The sequence below is a fragment of the Diadema setosum genome, chromosome 15, assembly GCF_964275005.1.
Source record: "Diadema setosum chromosome 15, eeDiaSeto1, whole genome shotgun sequence".
NCBI lineage: Eukaryota > Metazoa > Echinodermata > Echinoidea > Diadematoida > Diadematidae > Diadema > Diadema setosum.
The window spans coordinates 31,183,744-31,202,477 of record NC_092699.1 but is presented as its reverse complement, the minus strand read 5'-3'; the positions used below and the strand labels follow the sequence as shown (position 1 = coordinate 31,202,477).

At 36.9% G+C, this 18,734-nt stretch overlaps 1 protein-coding gene across 1 annotated transcript in view; it reads left to right on the top strand.

Moving 5' to 3' along the window:
- Positions 1-1,189: 1,189 nt before the first annotated feature.
- Positions 1,190-18,734, top strand: part of LOC140239038 (ATP-dependent translocase ABCB1-like) — a 39,939-nt gene continuing 22,394 nt past the window's right edge. The window contains exons 1-7 of the mRNA XM_072318935.1: positions 1,190-1,225; positions 6,163-6,465; positions 7,432-7,565; positions 10,447-10,523; positions 11,627-11,721; positions 16,155-16,279; positions 16,645-16,761. Of these exons, the coding sequence (XP_072175036.1) occupies positions 6,196-6,465; positions 7,432-7,565; positions 10,447-10,523; positions 11,627-11,721; positions 16,155-16,279; positions 16,645-16,761 (818 nt within the window). The 5' untranslated portion in view covers positions 1,190-1,225; positions 6,163-6,195. The remainder of the gene's footprint in view (positions 1,226-6,162; positions 6,466-7,431; positions 7,566-10,446; positions 10,524-11,626; positions 11,722-16,154; positions 16,280-16,644; positions 16,762-18,734) is intronic.

The following is an 18,734-nucleotide window of genomic DNA, read 5'->3' as shown; positions in this document are numbered from 1 at the left end:
TCACCAAAAGTGATCATATGCAAAATTAATGAGAGAAGGTGAAATTTAACTTTAATCATACTTTTGTTGCTGTGTCTAGTATTATAGAAACAGCTTAATTTCTAAATCGTAAATGGTTTATTTTGGTTGGGTTGTTCGTTGTAGTTTTGCTTTGTTTCTTCTTCGATATGGCAGGCAGGATTTAATAGTGCAGTTTGAATGCATTTAATTTATTGGAAGTTGAGTAACTTGCTAAATTAAGGTTTTTTTGCAAATAGTCTAAACAAAGTAGTAAAGTTTAATATGTCAGCATATTAACTGACAGAATGTAGTGACTGATCATGCTGAGTGAAATGATGGCTGGAAATGTGCTATTTCAGCTACATTGTAGGTAGTGATGACTACATAGCTAGTTGTTGTTATTTGATTTTAAAGGCGCGTGTCATTCAGTTCAGTTGTGAATAGTCACGTCTGGAAAGAACTCATTAGTTTAGGTTCAAGATGTATTTCATTGAACTTCATTGATTTTTTTTTTTTTTTTTTTTTTTTCAGGATGATCGAGTTCTGGGCATTCATTCACCTTCAGATGCCTTTAATGTTGATTGTGCATATCCTGACATCAACAAACAGCCAAATTTTAAATTGTTCAAATGATATTTTCTTTTATTTTGTTGTCGTTACATGTTCAGTATCATGGGAAAACTTTCATTATATCTACAAAGTACCTTAACATTGATGCTGTGCACTTTGAAGTTGACTCCATGGAAACTCTGTCACTTTGCTATTTAGATTGATAAACACAATGTAAAATTTTATTATACAGTGGGCTCCCATTATGATGAAGTCTTCGGGATCAGCAGTTTTAAGTCTTTATATCGAAATTTCATTATAACTGAACAAATAAACAATAAAAAAACTAGATATGATGACGCGGCGTGAATTTTTACTTCATTGTAACCAGAATTTTGTTATAACTGTGTTCGTTATAACGGGAGTGCACTGTAAATTACATGTATGTTCAAACCATAATTTCCATATGGAAGGATTAAGAATTTTTTTTTTCATACATTAAGAAAATGATAATAGTATGTTATGGTTTGTAGTTGGGTAACCTTGTTTCATCTAAGATTTAAGTTCATAGTTTTATATTATGTCGTAAAAACACACTTAAAAAAAATTGGTGTTCTGTTTTTTTTTTCACAGAGATGGTGAAGAAGACAAGCCAAAAGTTTCTTTACGTAAACTGGTAAGTGGAGAAAGGGCAAATTGGTCTACCTGCTGACCAAAAAAAACCCCAAAACAAACAAAACAAAACAAAACAAAATTTGTCCTCCTTCTGTAAATTCAGCTACTGTACAGGTCTGTTAAAAAGTGTCATCCATTTTTTAATGTGCATAATCAAATGAAAGGATATCATGGATATTAATAAGTTTATACTGTAAGTAACATCCAATGTTACAGGTGGAAAAGTTACAGGTTGAATGACTGTACACTGAATGTACTTAGTACAAAACAGTAATTAACCTGTTGAGGACGAGTCCCGAGTATACTCGGGCAGGTGCCTATGGGAAATGCGTGTTGTAGCAAAATCAGTCCATCCTCAACGGGTTAATACACATCACAATTGCATCTTTAATACATGCAAATGAGGTGATCAAGGTGATGATGTCATTACATCCCAAGTATTTCACGATAATCCTGCACACAAATTTACACCACATTTTCCTATTTTGAAAAGAAATTGAAAGTACAAAGCGTGTACTTTATTGAAAGTTGGAATTGAATTTTTGAGTTGAACTGAAAGTCCTTTTCATCCAACTGAATTTGAGTGATAACTTCAGTCCTGAGGTAGAGCCATTATGATTTTTTTTTTAATCATTATTAGGGGGAGGATGGGGAAGTAGGCCTACATGTAATCATTTAATAGGCCTACTCACTTTAAAGGGACTGTACGGTACTGGTTGAGGTGAGGATTCAGCTTGTAATGTTTTGCGAGATATTTAGAAACCACTCTATGAAATGTTAAAGAGCATACAATTCTAAGGGGAATCAAAAGTTTATTTGATGAAAATCGGTTTTGAAATGTCTGAGATATCTAAAAACAAGGAAAGACAAAGAGATCCTAATAAAAGTCGTGGCCTGTCAATTTTATTAGGATCGCTTTTTTGGATATCTCAGCCATTTCAAGGCCAATTTTCATCAAATAAATGTTGAATCCTTCTTGAAATTAAATGCTCTTTCATATTTCAGAAGAGGTTTCTCATTATCTCACCAAAAAATGTTATAAACCTGAATCCTCACCTCAACCTGTACTGTACAGTCCCTTTAATACCAGTTGGATAGTTATCTGTAAATACTGAGAAGTATAGAGAAGCGTGGTTGTTGAAAGTGCAGGGAACAATGAGGAATATGCAATGTATAGCTTGTCATTGGACACTGTATCTTTGGATAGAGCTTACATGTAATTCTGTCAGGTCTTAGATTAGAGTGGCTTTGTCCTCCAGTCAACCAGAAAGGAGGTACCGGTATAAGAGTTTTTACCTCTTTCACAAGTACATGTATGTCCTATTATTGTTAAACCAGAATTACAGTGCATTCTGTGGAACTCTTTTAATCCAGAGCAGTCATGCGTGGCTCTTGTATAACTGCAAGCTGCTTATCACCCTTTAGCGTTCCTGGTAGCATAGATTTGTGATTGTCATCAAATGTTGTCAGTTTAAATAAACACCAGTTAGAATTTCACTTGAATATTTCCTGCAGTGTCTTTCTCTCTCTCGCTTATATGATGTTACAGTGTAATTCAGCACCGTGTTTAACTCATCAAGTACTTTGGTGAATTTGTTGCATAAATTATCACCTTGTCTGCACTTGATTGCTAACAATGAGTTTCACTGCATATTTAACCAGTTGAAGACTACAGTAAATGTTGATATTTTTGCACGATTAATTATTTTTCGTGCTGAGCAGCTCAAAAAAAAAAAAACGTATCAGAGTTTGTAATTAAAGGGAAGATAAACCCCAAGAACAATGTGGATTGAGTGACAGCAGCAACATTAGTAGAACACATCAGTGAAAGTTTGAAGAAAATCTGACAATCGATGCAAAAGTTATGAATTTTTAAAGTTTTGGTGTTGGAACCGCTGGATGAGGAGACTACTAGAGGTTATGACGTATGAGTGGGCTACAATATCAAGAAAATATAAAGAAAATACTACAAAAATCCATTTTTCATGAAAATTACAAATTCCATCAACTTGATATTGACATATGTTAAGGGTAGCAATTATTCCCCCTGCTTTCTGAAAGCGATTGGTCCACTGCTCTTTCATAATTCCAGAAAAGTGAATTTTTGTTGAATATCCTTTATATTTTCTTTGTATTGTTGTCCACTCATACGTCATATCCTCTAGTAGTCTCCTCATCCAGCGGTTCCAACACCAAAACTTTAAAAATTCATAACTTTTGCATCGATTGTCCGATTTTTCTCAAACTTTCACTGATGTGTTCTACTAATGTTGCTGCTTTCACTCAATCCACATTGCTCTTTGGGTTTACCTTCCCTTTAACCCTATTCTAACTCGACGTTTCGCGCCATGATTCCGCAACGCGCAAAGATTTTGCCGCGTCGTTTCATGACTTTTTTCATTTGAGTCTCCTGCATATTTTGAGACCAAATTTGCGACTTCCAGGTACACCGTTCTGAAGTTATGCAATGTTTTGCATATGCATGTCAACCCGAAAACCGCTCAAATTCATGATTTCATGTGCAAATCCAATGCAAACTGTGGTTTTTTGTTTAATTGATATAAATTAGATTATTTCAACTTTTAACCATTGAAATAAATCAATTCTAATGTAGATAAGCTTGAAAAAGTGCCTCCAACAAATTTTGGCAAAAAAACAATAGAAAACAAAAGATCGAAAAAACAATAAAATGCATAAGAAATTAACAAAACAATAAAAAACAAAAGAAAATGATTTTGATTGCGCTATTTTTTTACAAGAAAATTGTTTGATGTGTCTTGAGGAACTCTGACACAAAAATTAAATAATCCTTCAGTCTTTTTGATGGAGTTATAGGTGAAAAGATGATTTCATGCGTTAATTTGCATAATTAATTTATTAAGAAATATGAAATCAAAATTTTTTTATTGCATGACCATGTAATCTTGTAGTTGACATCCGGCTCTATGTTCAGGCAAAATTTTGCGGCGATCGCGCGATCGGCGGCCGAGATCTGAAGGGGGGGTCAAATTGACCCCCCCCCCCCCAGTAAAAACTTGGTCTCAAATAGCCCAGTTAGAATAGGGTTAATGCCTAAGAGCAATTTCCTCCCGGCTAAAGACTGGTTAGTGATCAGGTTAGAGTAAAGATTAGGGTTAGGGTTAGGTACATGGTTAGAGTTTGGGTTAGGGTAAGGTTCAGGATTTGGATTAGGGTCAGGGGAAGGGCCGGGGTAATTGCCCTAGACCCTCAAAAACGTATTCGCAGGTTCTTGAATTTGCTCTTTACAAGTAAAGCTATTCAAGATATGCAGAGAAAGTTGTGAAGATATTTTCGCGGGTTGTAGAATTCATGCTAGCCGAAAGTACTGCGAATTATGCAAAAGTTAACTTACTGCAAAAAATTCCTCATTTTCAGCAGTCCTGAGCATACTACTTGGGCAGGTGTCTATGGGAAGTGCATTTTATATGAAAAACTGCTCGTCCTCAATGGGTTAATAATAAAAGGAGAAATATTAGAAGGAATGTTTTGAATTCATAAGATCTCCACAATTTCATTTAATGCAAAATGTCAATATCTCAGACCAAAACATTATCTTTCATCTTTTGAAATATGTTGCCAATATGAGGATTAGATTTTTGCAATTGAGAGGCTTGCTGAAACTGAAATAGACCATGGGGTGTGACCAAAATGTGTCTCAGATATTGAAAGAGAGGTGTTTGCTGTACACTGAGATACTGGAAATGGATTTGAAAATGATAATCAAAGGATTGATATTGCATAAAATCACAGAAAAGGGGTTTCTTGGACTTGGTATGTTGAAACATCATTTAATGCAAAGTGGTATTTGAATGTAATTATTTGTTCCAGAGTTCTTTAATGTGTTTTGAAGCTCACAATAAGAGAGATTTTTTTTTTTTTTTTCTGTGTGTGCATTTTTTTTTTTTGTAAAAAAAAATCAAATGATGTGTACTTGCAGTTATTTCATTTGTAACAGCAGACAGGTAACAGTGCTATTAACATCGTGGCCGGGCCGGGCTTTTTTGGCTATGCTCAGACCGGAGGGGGGGGGGGGGGCGGATTCCGCTGAGATCTCGGCCATCGGTGGTGCGATCGCGATGAAATTTTGCATGCGTGAGACCCACGTCATAATCTACAAGATTGTGTCATAAGATGTTTTGAAACAATCAATTTCTAATTTTAATTAATTAATTATGCAAATTAAGCTCAAGGTGATATTTTAGCTTAATTAAAAGCATTGAGAGTCTAATTTTTGATCTGTAAATGTGTTTTAGCATATTCAACAATTGTACATCACAAAAACTTCCAAAACTCATTTCAATTCTTATGTATTTTATTGTTTTCAGAATTTCTTATGTATTTCTTTGTTTTTCAACTTTTGTTTTTTCTTTGTTTTTTCTTTGGAAATTGTCACTGACCACTTTTCTACCATAATTAGCACAAAATTAATCAATGAAAGTGATTAATTGTAAAAATAATCAGGTTTTTATGCCTTTCATGACAGAGCACTGTTTTCCATAGGAAATGTACACAAAATCACAAAATTGTGCCCGTTTTGGAGCGACATTCCGTTACAAAAATGCGCGGACGTTGCAAGTTTGGTCTCAAAAGTTGCGCGAGACTTGAACGAAGAAAGTCAAGAAGTCTCGCGATGAGGCCTTCTCGCGTTACAGAATTACATTGTATAGCGCGAAACGTCGAGGGGGGGGGGGGCGGATTCCCCCCCCCCCCCCCCCCCCGGCCCTTTTAGGGTTAATCACAGTGTTGATGACAGTTTCCCATGACGCATTGCAGAGATTAGGCCAAGTGCGAATGGAAAAAAAAAAATATCATGCAATTGCTCCAAAATGCCCTTCATAGGGGCATTTATATGATTTGCAGTGCCCTGAGGAAATTGTTTTTTACCCTAAAGATGTGTAACGCTCTTGTCTCCTGCAGTTCCGCTATGCAACGCCCTTTGATTTCTTCATTATGCTGGTCGGGGGTATAGCGGCGCTCGTGCACGGGGCTGGCTGGCCAGTGCTCAACCTTTTCTTCGGTGATCTTGTTGACGAATTTATTGAGGTCGGTTCAAACGAGACCGCTGCTGCCCCCATCATCCCTGGCGAATATACGTTACCCCCAGATTTCACCTTTCCCCCGGATGTTAACCCCCTCAAAGAGTTTGACAATCAGATGAGGGAATATGCACTCATATTCACGTATGTCGGACTTGCTGTCGTGGCTGCATCTTACACACAGGTATGCACACAGCAAACTCTGCAAATTTGAATCTGAAATCTGATCATTTGTGTTGGATGACAATTCAAATGGTAAACATTTTCATACTTTTTCTTTGTGTGTGTGTGTGTATTTTGCAAAACGTTGATGATGGGCAATTTGTCAACCAAACAGTTGCAATGAACACGTTATAACCTTTAATAAAGGCCCTATTTACCTTTTGGGAGCAATGATTTAGAAATTGTTCAAGATATCACATTTGATGCATATATGTGTAGGTCAGTTGTAGCACAAAATATCCTACCATATAAGAATTTTGCAATAGAATCTATTGAAACGTACAGTTGTATTTAGGAGTCTGTCTTGGAGATATCACTAGTATAGTTTCTCAATAAACCGTAACTGTAGACGGTTTAATAGTCTGGAAACATTTTTATTATAATCATTGTTCAAATTTTGTATATTTAGCAAAACTTAACATTGATTATTCCAATTCAAATTATTACATTGCTTGTTTCTATCCCTAACTCACATTTTGGAACTATTTTGGGTTTTTGGTCTGCAAATGGTAAATTATGCCTTTAAGTAATTGTGGGCTAGTGAACTGCTCTCCGTATTCCTCTTGTCCCCATCCATGTACATACATTCACATTCACACTCATGCTCAAGTTCATATTCACACTGTCATTCACACCCACATCACCTACATTCTAACTAATCTCATTCTCACTCTCATTCACACTCACACTCACACTCACACTCACACTCACATTCACACTCACACTCACACTCACACTCACATTCACATTCACATTCACACTAATACCTGCACTCATAGGTTTATGTTGACACTCATTCACATCCACATCACCCTTATCACCCACATTTTCAGTCTCATTGACATTCACATATTTTCATTCACATTCAAGTTTTCATTGCTATCCTAATTATTGTCTTTATGATGATGGTATGGTTTCTGTTGACCAGGTGTCTTTGTGGAGTCTGTCCTGTGAACGACAGACTCACAAACTGCGGAAGGAGTTCTTTAACGCCATACTCCATCAGGAAATTGCATGGTTTGATGAGCACCAGAGCGGGGAACTCACCTCACGTCTTGCAGAGTGAGTGCAGTACAACCTTTCGCCTCCTGGAGCTTTGTGGTTATTGTATTAAAAGTGTATGAATACTGAAGGCTATTGCATGGAATAGATTAAATGAAACTGAACCCCAAGATGTGGACTTAGTGAAAGCAGCAATATTAGTAGAACACATCAGCAACAATAAATTCAAAAGGTATTTTTTTTTTAAAGTCACAGTGGCATCATCCGTGGATAAGAAGATTACTACAGTTAGTGACATCTTGTATGGATGACAATTTAAAAAGATTTTAAGGAAAATTCAATGTATTTTCAATTTACTAGCATAACTGAGAAAGCACTTGACCTACATGTAGCTCTTTCTTAGAAAGCAGTGTGGGGAATAATAGATATTACCCTTACCATATAATCAGTAACAAGTGGAATGTGTACTTTTGATAAAAAATGAAATTTTGTGGAATTTTCCTTCTATTTTCTTTATATATTGTTGTTCATACATAATGACATAAACTGTAGAATTCTTTTTATCCAGCGATAGCAGCATGAAATCTTAAGAAAAATTAATAACTTTTGAATCGATTGTCCAATTTTCTTCAAACTTTGTAGCTGTGTTCTACTAATATTGCTGCTTATACTCAATCCATTCATATTGGTTTTTAGGTTTCTGTTGAGTGCCCAACATGAGCTGTGGAATATTTAAGGAGCTGTGGTGCTCAAGCGCAGTAGATTAGCTCAAAACAAGACAGTAACATTACTGTATGTTGGAAAAGTCTTTAGTTTCAGAACATTTTTATAGACATTGAAATATTTTGACGAAAGAAAGTGACGTATTCTTACACTTGCCGACGTACTGTTTACATCTTAAACTTGAGTAAATTATAATAGAGAGAGAGATTAGTGTCATAGCAAGGAAACATCAGGTATTGGAGAAGCTGTGTCTAGAATATATCATGAAAGAGACAAGGAGACTTGGGCAAGCTGAGGAGTGTATCCATTTACCTGTGCTACGTGACGTGACATTTGCTCCTATCTTGTGACAATTGCTCTGGTCTTATTTTCTCCAAGGACTTAGGGTTTAACCGTTAGGGTTGTGATTAGGTTTTAGGTCTAGTTTGATGTGAGGATTAGGATTAGGGTTAGGGTTATGTTTGTGGGTAGAATTTGAGTTTGGTTTCTCATGCAGATATTTCATGGGAGCAATTGTCACAGGAGCAAATGTCAAGGAACCCTACCTGTTCAGAAGTACAAATGTAGTCTCTGTGTAGATTCAGTATATTGGCTGTTGAAAATTTTTTGCCATAATGAGATCACTGGATCCACTATTGTGGGTTGGTTAATTCATAGTTGGTAGTTTGGGTCCACCAGTGAAATACTCATTTTGATACTTCTCATTGTTGCCTAAATAATAGTTTATTCATGGTTACTGTATGGAGTGATAAACTAGAGGAATTTGAGCATGACCCTTTGCTGAATATGTCTAGACATCACTGTCTGTACCTGTAGAAATTAGTGGTAAATAGAGATATGTTCACCACTGAATGTCAGATACATGATCATTTGAACAGCCGTCAGTTAGTCTACCATGAGAAGTTACAATGGAAATGCCAAATGTCAGATTTTTACCAAATTAATTATTAATTTTCTTGATGTGTTTGAAACCTCAAAGGTACCTTACACAGTGGCGGATCCAGGAAGGACCGCACCGGGCGCACGCCCCCCTTTATTTTTTGTTGACACAAAAGAAATAAAAATGGGGGAGGGGTTCATGCGCCCCCTTTAATTTTGTAAACATGCCCCCTCTTTATGGAATTCCTGGTGATGTTACATTACTTATCACTTGACTGAAAGGGCTGGGTTAAAGATGACTTTACTCAATGATTGAAAGTATCTTTCTGAGCATCGCAAACTTCAATTACAACTTTTAAATTCAAAGGAGAGATTGTGTATAGATTCAAATCCTATACCAATGGACATGAGTAAGACTGTCAATTACCTATAGATGTATCAGGTACCCCATTATACTAGAGACCACTGGTGTACTAGCTTTATATCAACCCATTGAGGATGAGTTCTGAGTACAGGTATTCATAGTACTCATTCCAGTGTTCTATGGGAAATGTGTGTTGTAGCAAAATCAGTCTGTCCTCAACGGATTTAGGCAATGAGTTGTTAGGCACACTGGTTCTGCTTTAAAAATCAATGGGGCAAGATAGTTGAGAAGTTACATCACCATTTACAAATTGTGAGGTCCACATAAATGCTGTCTGCAGTCTTTGGTCTGCTCTGCAATGTATGTGATAACAGTTCAGTTTGACCCAATAATTACTGTACTCTTGTAGTTTGATGTGTCAAGATCATAAAGCATGACAAAAGTACTTCACTTTGAACTCTGCTGTTTGGCCTGCACCTCTCAGATTTTCAAACTTGAATTTAGACAGCCTTGGATAAACAAAGGCTGTTCTTTGAACCATGGTGATAACAAACCTCTTCCTACACATGCCTGTGTACAATGTATATATCTCAATATTGATTAAAACAATATTAATAGAATATAAGGTTGGCGGATGCCTATTTACTGTGTTTCATTATGATGAGTGGTAACTGAGGATAAATTCAGTGATTTAAAATTAGAGCTAAGCTCATGATTCTTTGATTAATTTTCCTTCCTCTGAAATTTGCCTCATTTGGGGATAAGTTAGCCTCTCAATACCTACAATTAGTATTTTCTTATTTTGCCCTCATCCCATTCACATTTTTCCCTCCAGATTCCAAATTTTCATTGCATACTTGTCCTCATTCTCAGCATGCTTCTGGTGTCCTTAAAAAAGGAAGAAAAAAAATCTAAACTCTTGCTCTTTTCTCTTTTACCCCATCTTTCTCACTTTTTTTTTCTTCCTTCCTGCAGCGATTTGGAGAGAGTGAGAGAAGGTCTAGGTGACAAGGTGGCTGTCTGTCTTCAGTTCCTTGCTCAGTTTCTGGCAGGTACGTGGTATACTTGTGACTACCAAGCTCTAAACCTTAAAAAAAAAGTTGGAAAAAATGAATCACCACTTTCCTACAAAGTTTAAAGAGAAAGCTTGAAGTTTTAAGATGGTAATTGACTTGTTAGAATTTGACCATCCTATAAACCCATTGAACAACAACAACAACAACAACAACAGCAACAGCAGCAGCAACAACAACAATAACAACAAAAGATGATTGAAATATAACAGAGAATTAGGGGATTCAGTTCTTAGAAAAGGTAGAAAAGAGGATTTAAAGATTGGGGTCACTCAGGCGTGGTGTGCTTGAAAATCAATGAAAACATGTTCCAGTGCAAACAACACTTGTTTAAAAGGATATGGTCCAGAAAAACCAAACGAAACGAAACGAAACGAAATGAAATTAAACGAACAAAATGAAACGAAACGAAATGAAACAACTACAAAACTTTTAGCATCTCGATTTTGGTTTTGTTTTGTTATAAGCTGCCAAATTTTGACAGTAGGGAGAGAAATGGGCGGATCCAGAAATTCTGTAAAGAGGGGGTGTGTTCACAAAATTAAAGTGGGGCGCATGCACCCCTCCCCCATTGTTTTCTTTTTATTTATTTTGTTTCAACAAAAAAAAGGGGGGGCATGTGCCTGGTGTGGTCCTCCCTGGATTAGGCACTGAGAAAAGATTATTCTCCCACGTTTCTAAAAAGACAAAATTACTTTGGTCAATCCAAATTTACATACAGTATTTTGGTCCATTGCAGAGAAACTTTTAGTGGGTTTTGAGCTGGGGCGGGAAAAATGTTTCTTTTTTCGGTGGTAGCTGCTGAGTTGACCTACATGTAATTACTCCCCTCCAACTGCTTGTCTTACGATTGCATTGCAGCAAACTGAATATTATGTCAAAGAAGCAAACATCAAATTGTAAAGTCTATTGAAACATTCAGACCAAACCTCAAGAAATTAATGTTGAGGAATTACATGTTTTATTTTTGTTTTTGTGCTGGTTTTGCACGATCTGAAATGCGCGAAAATCTCCACACTGCTAAAATTTCCACTTTTACAGTACAAGTCATGCTTTTGTTCCTTTGTTATGGCTCCCTCTAGGGTTCGGCATCGGGTTTTGGAAGAGCTGGGAGCTGACGCTGGTCATCATGTCACTCACACCACTCCTGGCCATTGCTGGAGGCTTCATGGCCTATGTGAGTACCAGCTTTATATCATGTGACAAGTTACATGGTGTGAATACATTTACTGTTTGTTTCTGCTCTTTATCCAGTGACAGTATCTGTACATTGTTTTAAATAACTTGGGAAATGTGAAGCAGGGCCTTCACAAACAGCAGTGATGAACTTACTGATGGAGCCACCCTGTGGAAAAAAGGACAGTTGAATGAATTTTGTGCATGATTGCCGTATTATTGAAGACATCAGACAGTACAAAGGCTGTAGAGGAATGTTATTTTCTTTCTCTTACATAGCTGTACAGGCCATCACAAAAGCTAACATGTTTTCAAAGTATGCGTTAAAGTGCAATATTGTATCCTATTGGTGATTTCCATGCCAAATTTTTGTTCTTCTAGATAACAGCAAGCACAGTTAATAAATGCAATGGGTCTTTAACCCTAAAAAGGCCGGGGGGGGGGGGGGGGGGTTGAATCAACCCCCCCCCTCGACATTTTTCGCGACTACTCCGCCGCGCGATTTTTTTTGACCGCGCCGTTCACTGACTTTTTACTTTCAAGTCTCGCGCATCTTTTGACAACATTTTCGCGAAAATCGTGCATACCGCTACGATGCTGCATAACGTTTTATACATGCCTGTCAGACCGATAATGGCTCAAAAACGTGATTTTGTGTGTAAAGTCTATGCAAATTGAGTTTTCTCTTCTTATTCATAAAGATATGATTATTTTCACTTTTATCGGCTGAAACTAATTAATTTTAGCATAATTATGCTTGATATACGCCACAGGTAATGCACGTGCCAAATTTCATGGCGATTGCGCGATCGACGGCCGAGATCTCAGGGGGGAGTTGAATCAACCCCTCCCCGGCCACAGAACACCCTAAAAAGCCCGGCCTGGTTAGGGTTAAAGAAGAAATTCAATTTGACCAGTTACTGCAGAGAATGTGGTATTGTTCATTGTATTGATAATCTGGCCTCATAACCCCATTAATTGCTTGCTGGAATCTGGCATGGTGTCTTGTGCAAAGCCTTTTGGGATTTCATCATCTCATACAGAAGAGGTTTGGTCTTCATGTGAATAAATCAGCAGATGAGTGAACAATGAGCAGTTTTCCATGACAAAATGACAGGAGAGAACTATGGACTGTTTGTCATGAAATATATAACAATTGCCAGCAGTCATCTGCAAAACATTTCATGTTGCACCATTACATCCTGGTCATGGGATCATTGCGTAGAATGAAGGTCATAAATTGCTTATGCTTTATAGCAGTATACCAGTCCTGAGAGTATTGCACCAATTTGTGGTCTGTGATGATTTATGTGCCCCTCATGATACAACAGAGAGTAGCTGTTATCTTTTCGAAAAACAAACTTAAAGAGAAGGGAATGTTAGCAGTCTGAGTAAGTTCACTCTTAGCCTGAAATGACAGTTGGCGTGGTAGGTATGAGATAATCACAGATTTTCCCTCGAGATTGAAGTGATTTCTATAGCAAAGACTGCATCATTGCAGGGTACTCATGGAAAACTGTTTCACTCATTCATCAAAGAATTTAGATCGGGGGGGGGGGGGGGGGGAGTTGGTAAGCACCATCATTACTTTTATGAGCTGTCAAAAATAAAATGACATTTAGAGTTCTAACTATTAAAATCCAGACCTACTATTATACATTTGTGTACCGTTCGTGTCCACTTTGCACCGTTTTTACAAAATTATATCACTACGCATGTCTTGCATGAAAGGTAAAAATAGTGTTTCCCTACCGATCACAAAGAAAATGCATGATACATGCCCTCTGAGTGCTGCAAAACTGTTTGCCATGTTGACATCTCTGCTGTGTGATGTAGAAAGGAAAGTCAAGAGTTTCAAGCATAGGTAGTCTTTTGTTGTTGCTGGAAATTCAGTTCAATTCAATTCAGTTCAATTCAATTCAATTTATTTTAATTCAATTTGATTTAATCTTATTTAATTTAATTTAGTTTGATTCAATTTAATTTGATTTAATTTAATTTAATTTAATTTAATTTAATTAATTTAATTTAATTTAATTTAATTTAATTTAATTTAATTTAATTTAATTTAATTTAATTTAATTCAGTTCATTTATTTCATTCTCATTTTTCTTCCAACATGAAATGAGATGAATTGTAGAATAACTGTTCTGGCCTTTAAAAAGAGGCATTCATTTTTGTCAAAGTTACTCATTGACAGATGAGGTCATACATTGCCCACTCATAAAAACAAGGAGGCTCATCTTTAATTTGCAAAAGAAGCCAGAGTAAAGGTCATGCTGGCAATAAAACCCTGTGTGTAAACAAAGTATTGTTGCTGTGAGGATAATTGGTTTGTTCAATGTGTAATTTTGGTCTCAATGTCCCTCTGTTGTCCTTGTATAAACCAATTGTCTTTGTTTTTATCTTTGTTGGTTTGTTTGTTGTTGTTGTTTTTTTTGGGGGGGGGTGGTTTCTGTGCATTGAACAGTAAAACCTGTCTTCGTGGTCTCTTTTCTTGCACAATCACCTGCTTTTGTTATCTGCTTTTTAATAAAGTTATCATAGATGTGGTATTCCTTTGTGATAATTTGTTCAGACGCTAGTGGTCATCTGCTATAGGGGTCATCTGTTTGTGGACTTGGTCACCTGTCTTGGAAGTTAAGCCTTTTGACCTTTATGGGGATAAAAGACAGTGCAAATGGTTTAATATGAACATGGAATGGCCAGATATTTCATAAGTTTAATAAGCATTTGCTTTGTTCATTGTGACACCTAATTGTATCTTGAACTTTTGAATGTACTTTAATTCAGTCCCTGGTTTGAAAAAAAAAATATATATATATATATATTTTTTTTTTTTATTATTTTTTTTTTAACTTTGCGACTATATCATCTGCAATATCTTGGACATTAAAAAAAAAGTCCAACACTGACATTTGGTCAATCTGAAATTGCCTTTGTCATTTTGTTGCTTGAATTTTCTTCTCACTGTTTTTATAAAAAAAATTGTTATTATTAAAAGCCTTAGCATGGTGCATTAGCATGATGAGGACAAGCTGATATTTCTGTAACACGCATTTTCCATAGATACCTACCTGAGTATAATCAGGTCTAGTCTTCAGTCTGTACAATCTTAATTTCCAAAAGAGAGGACAAACAGGTTTGTGCCACGTTATTCTCAGACACGAAGGTAGTCATGCTTTGAGAAAGGATTCTGTGTTTCCAATTTGTATAACTTCTTCAAATTTCTGTTAGGCTGTACATAATAATGAGCAAAGTGTTAGAGGAATGCCAAACTTTGCTTCAATGTACATTGTATGACAAATCCATTTTCAATATTTCTTGTAAATGTAAATGACCAGTTGCTACATTACTGTAAAGGCATGAATTTTGCACATAAAACCATGACAGAAACTTAGAATGTAAACGCAAATCTAGTTAGGAACACCGCTTGATAGTTAACCACCACATAGACTGCAAGCCGTAATTGAGAGGAACAAAGGCGCGAGAAACGCTTTCATTGTACCGGGGGATTAGCGATTTATCGATTGGTTTCGGCGGCTTTGTTTGTTGAGCAGAATATGCGAAGTTGGCACGCCGTCGACTGAGTTGGACGTGCGAACGTGGCACATAAAGAGTTAACTGGGCCGTCACTTTTGAGAGCGTGGCACCAGCTGTGCAAGTATCTTCCCGATTGTGCGTCAGAATCTCCCCGATTCTTCTGTGGTAGTCGTGGTAGCTGTAATGGTAAATAAACTGAAATTGAAATTGGCCAAAAAAAAGGAAGAAGTGATAGAATATTTTGTGTCCTTTCCATACGGGATTCTTAACCCGTTGAGGACGAGTCCCGAGTATACTAGGGCAGGTGTCTATGGGAAATGTGTGTTGTAGCAAAACCAAACCGTCCTCAAAGGGTTGAATTTCCACAAACTATACACTAGACTCACTAGGATCCAGCACCCAACAGGAAGTTCAGTATGTTTGTTGAAGTCGTATGATTATCCCATTCATCTCATGTTACCCCATGTAGGACCAGATACAGGATATCCCATACTTGTAATTGGCACAAACCTTCGCAGTTATCTGGATATCCTGTTTATTAGTAGGCCTACATGTTGGAATGCTTTTATTGCTGAATTAATTAAATGCTAGTGATTGCTATGAATTCAATGTAGATTAAGTACAATTTTCTTCTCTTTAAAATGATACATACAATATTAACTTGCTCATGTTTTATATTTTGTGTGCTGATAAAGAGTACTTACTGTATATGCCATATATTTCGCGAGTCTAAATTTTCGCGAATCGGGACTTCCTGGCAATATGCATTTCCCATAGACACCTGCCCGAATATACTCGAGACTTGTCCTCAACGGGTAAACCTTTCAGATGAATGACTTTGTTCTCTTCTTCTTATTTTTTCCCAAACATTTTTCTGTCCATCAATGCTAGCTCATCACATCCTTCTCCAAAGCGGAGCAAGAAGCGTACGCCAAAGCGGGCAGCGTTGCTGAGGAAGTGTTGTCATGCATTCGTACCGTCATTGCCTTCGGCGGAGAGCAGAAGGAAGTTCAAAGGTCAGGATATATACACAATATACCACTTCGTTTGCAATGAAATATAACATACCAGGAAGAATGGGAGGGAACCGCACATGCATCATAGATTCCAATGTCCTGGTTTCCAAGAAATGTCTTTGATGCAATATCACTGTAATGTATTTTTCATCTCTGTAAACAATGGCCTCATGTCAAATTTAGAGCAGTGAAAAAAAAAGACAAAAACAAAACCACAATATTACCTGTTTGTTTGCTGTCTTCTAAAAGTGGTTATCATGTCTGGCAGTCATAGTTCTGTACATCTATCAAATGATGAAATGTGAATCTATCCTCTCGTTGATTCACTCTTGGACTGAACCGGACTGATGATGCTGTTTCCATAGATACGAGAGAGAGCTGGAGGGAGCGAAGCACCTTGGCATCAAGAAGGGACTCATCACCGCCTTTGGTCTCGGCCTCACCTTCCTCATCATGTTCTCCGCCTATGCCCTAGCTTTCTGGTGAGTTGATCTCCATCCCTCTCCATTAAACCCTCAGGCCCTTTATGAATTTGAGGCCCTTATGTTTGAGAGTGATTTCAAGAAATAATTGGTTTAATTCATTTCATATGAACGAAATAAAAAAAAAATAGGCAATTTTAGAGAGAAAGAGTAACTCTGATTGTCGGAAATGTGTTGCCAATTTGAAGAAAATGACAAATTTAGCCATTAAGAGACTTGTGAAAGTTTAGCAACCAAAACAGAAAAAAAATTATAATCATATTGGTATATTGCAACCCCTCCCCCCCCCCCAAAAAAAAAAAAAAAAAAAAAAAAAAAAATCATAATCATATTAATGGCAAAGGGCTCGAGTGAAATAAAAGTTCTTATATTATGCATGTATGAAAATTATGTCATGGTTTGATATCTTTTTATTCTTTGTGCACTCTTATGTCTGCCCTAGTGGCAGTCAAATTTCTGGGCGTGTTGATTCCTACACTTGTAGCTTGAGGTTAGCTGGGCATTGTTGTGTGTTAACATGTCATACACTCTGGTGAAAAGTGAATAAACATTCCTTGCATAAAGGGCGTTAAATGATGGTCCCATATACTTATACGTGAGAAGAGTACATTACAACTCACACCACATAAAACTATAGGTCAACTATAGAAGGTGCAATGTTGATCTGAATCACTTGGTCTTGCCCCCCCCCCCCCCCCCCACACACACACACACACACATACACACATACATGCACGCCTGAAGAAAAGAAGAGGAAGATGAAGAAAGGAGTTACCTTCCCAACTAAAATCAATCATGCGTATACACCACAATCAGCAAAATCAATAGGCACAGACAATAGCCTAGTTGCTCATCAGTACACAGGTATAGTATGTGGCACTCCATTGGAGGGGGATATATTCACACTTGCTGTATGTTTAACCCTTTGGAAACTGCTGCCTGAAAATGCCATTGATGTATTGTATGTGAAAGGGTTCCATGACAAGTTAATTTTGCTCCTGCGACAATGGCTCCCATGAAATATTTGCACGCCTTATATAAAGCCAAACATAACTTCTACCCGCAAACATAAACGTAACCCTTATCCTAATCCTCACATCAAATTAAATGTGAAACCTTATCACAACCCTAGGCTGACACACCCTAAGTCCTTAGAGAAAATAATACCAGAGCAATTGTAGCAGGAGTAAATATGTCACCATGTTAAAGCCTTTCCTTTGGTTCTGATTGGCTTATATTGTAGTGCAAGAATGGGAAGTAGCATAAATTATATAAATTTTGCATTATTGGTAACTTTCCCTTCACACAAACATTTGTTCCAAGATTGTGAGCACTGTGAATCAGGGATAGCCTTTGGCATTGCTCTTCCACCATACTGTCCATTGCTGTTTGAGCACTGATGATTGATATGCCATTGTCTCTCACAATATTAAAACAAAGTAGACAGTGTGAATTTTACACTCACTTAACTAATTCAAAAATGCAAAACTTGACCCGAGTTCAAAATGGGACTTCCCACTTTACATACACAGTGGTAAATATAAAGCTTCAAACAGGTTTTGTCTCAGCCAATATGTTGTGCAACAATCTAGATGGACTTTCAACAATTGAGTATATAATTGCTAGTCTTTCAAAAATGTAATCCATGTACAGGTAGCAATCATTTTGTTTCTTGTCCAATTGTTAATTTATAAGCTAGAGCCACTTTGTACCAGTGGCATCGTATGATTGCCATACCTGAAAAGGTATTCCAAATTAAAGCAAGTGCCATTGTTGTTGCAATGTCTTTGTTATAGCTCCTAGTTTGAGTGGGATTCTGATTCATTCTGAAATGTTCCTGAAGGTAAACAAGCAACTTAGGAGGAAAGTTTGTCTTTATAAATAGGAAACAACGCTGACCTTTTTGAATTCATCTGTGATAATCTCCTCCACCATAGGGTGTGTAGACATTCATTGGATAATAGCCCAAATTC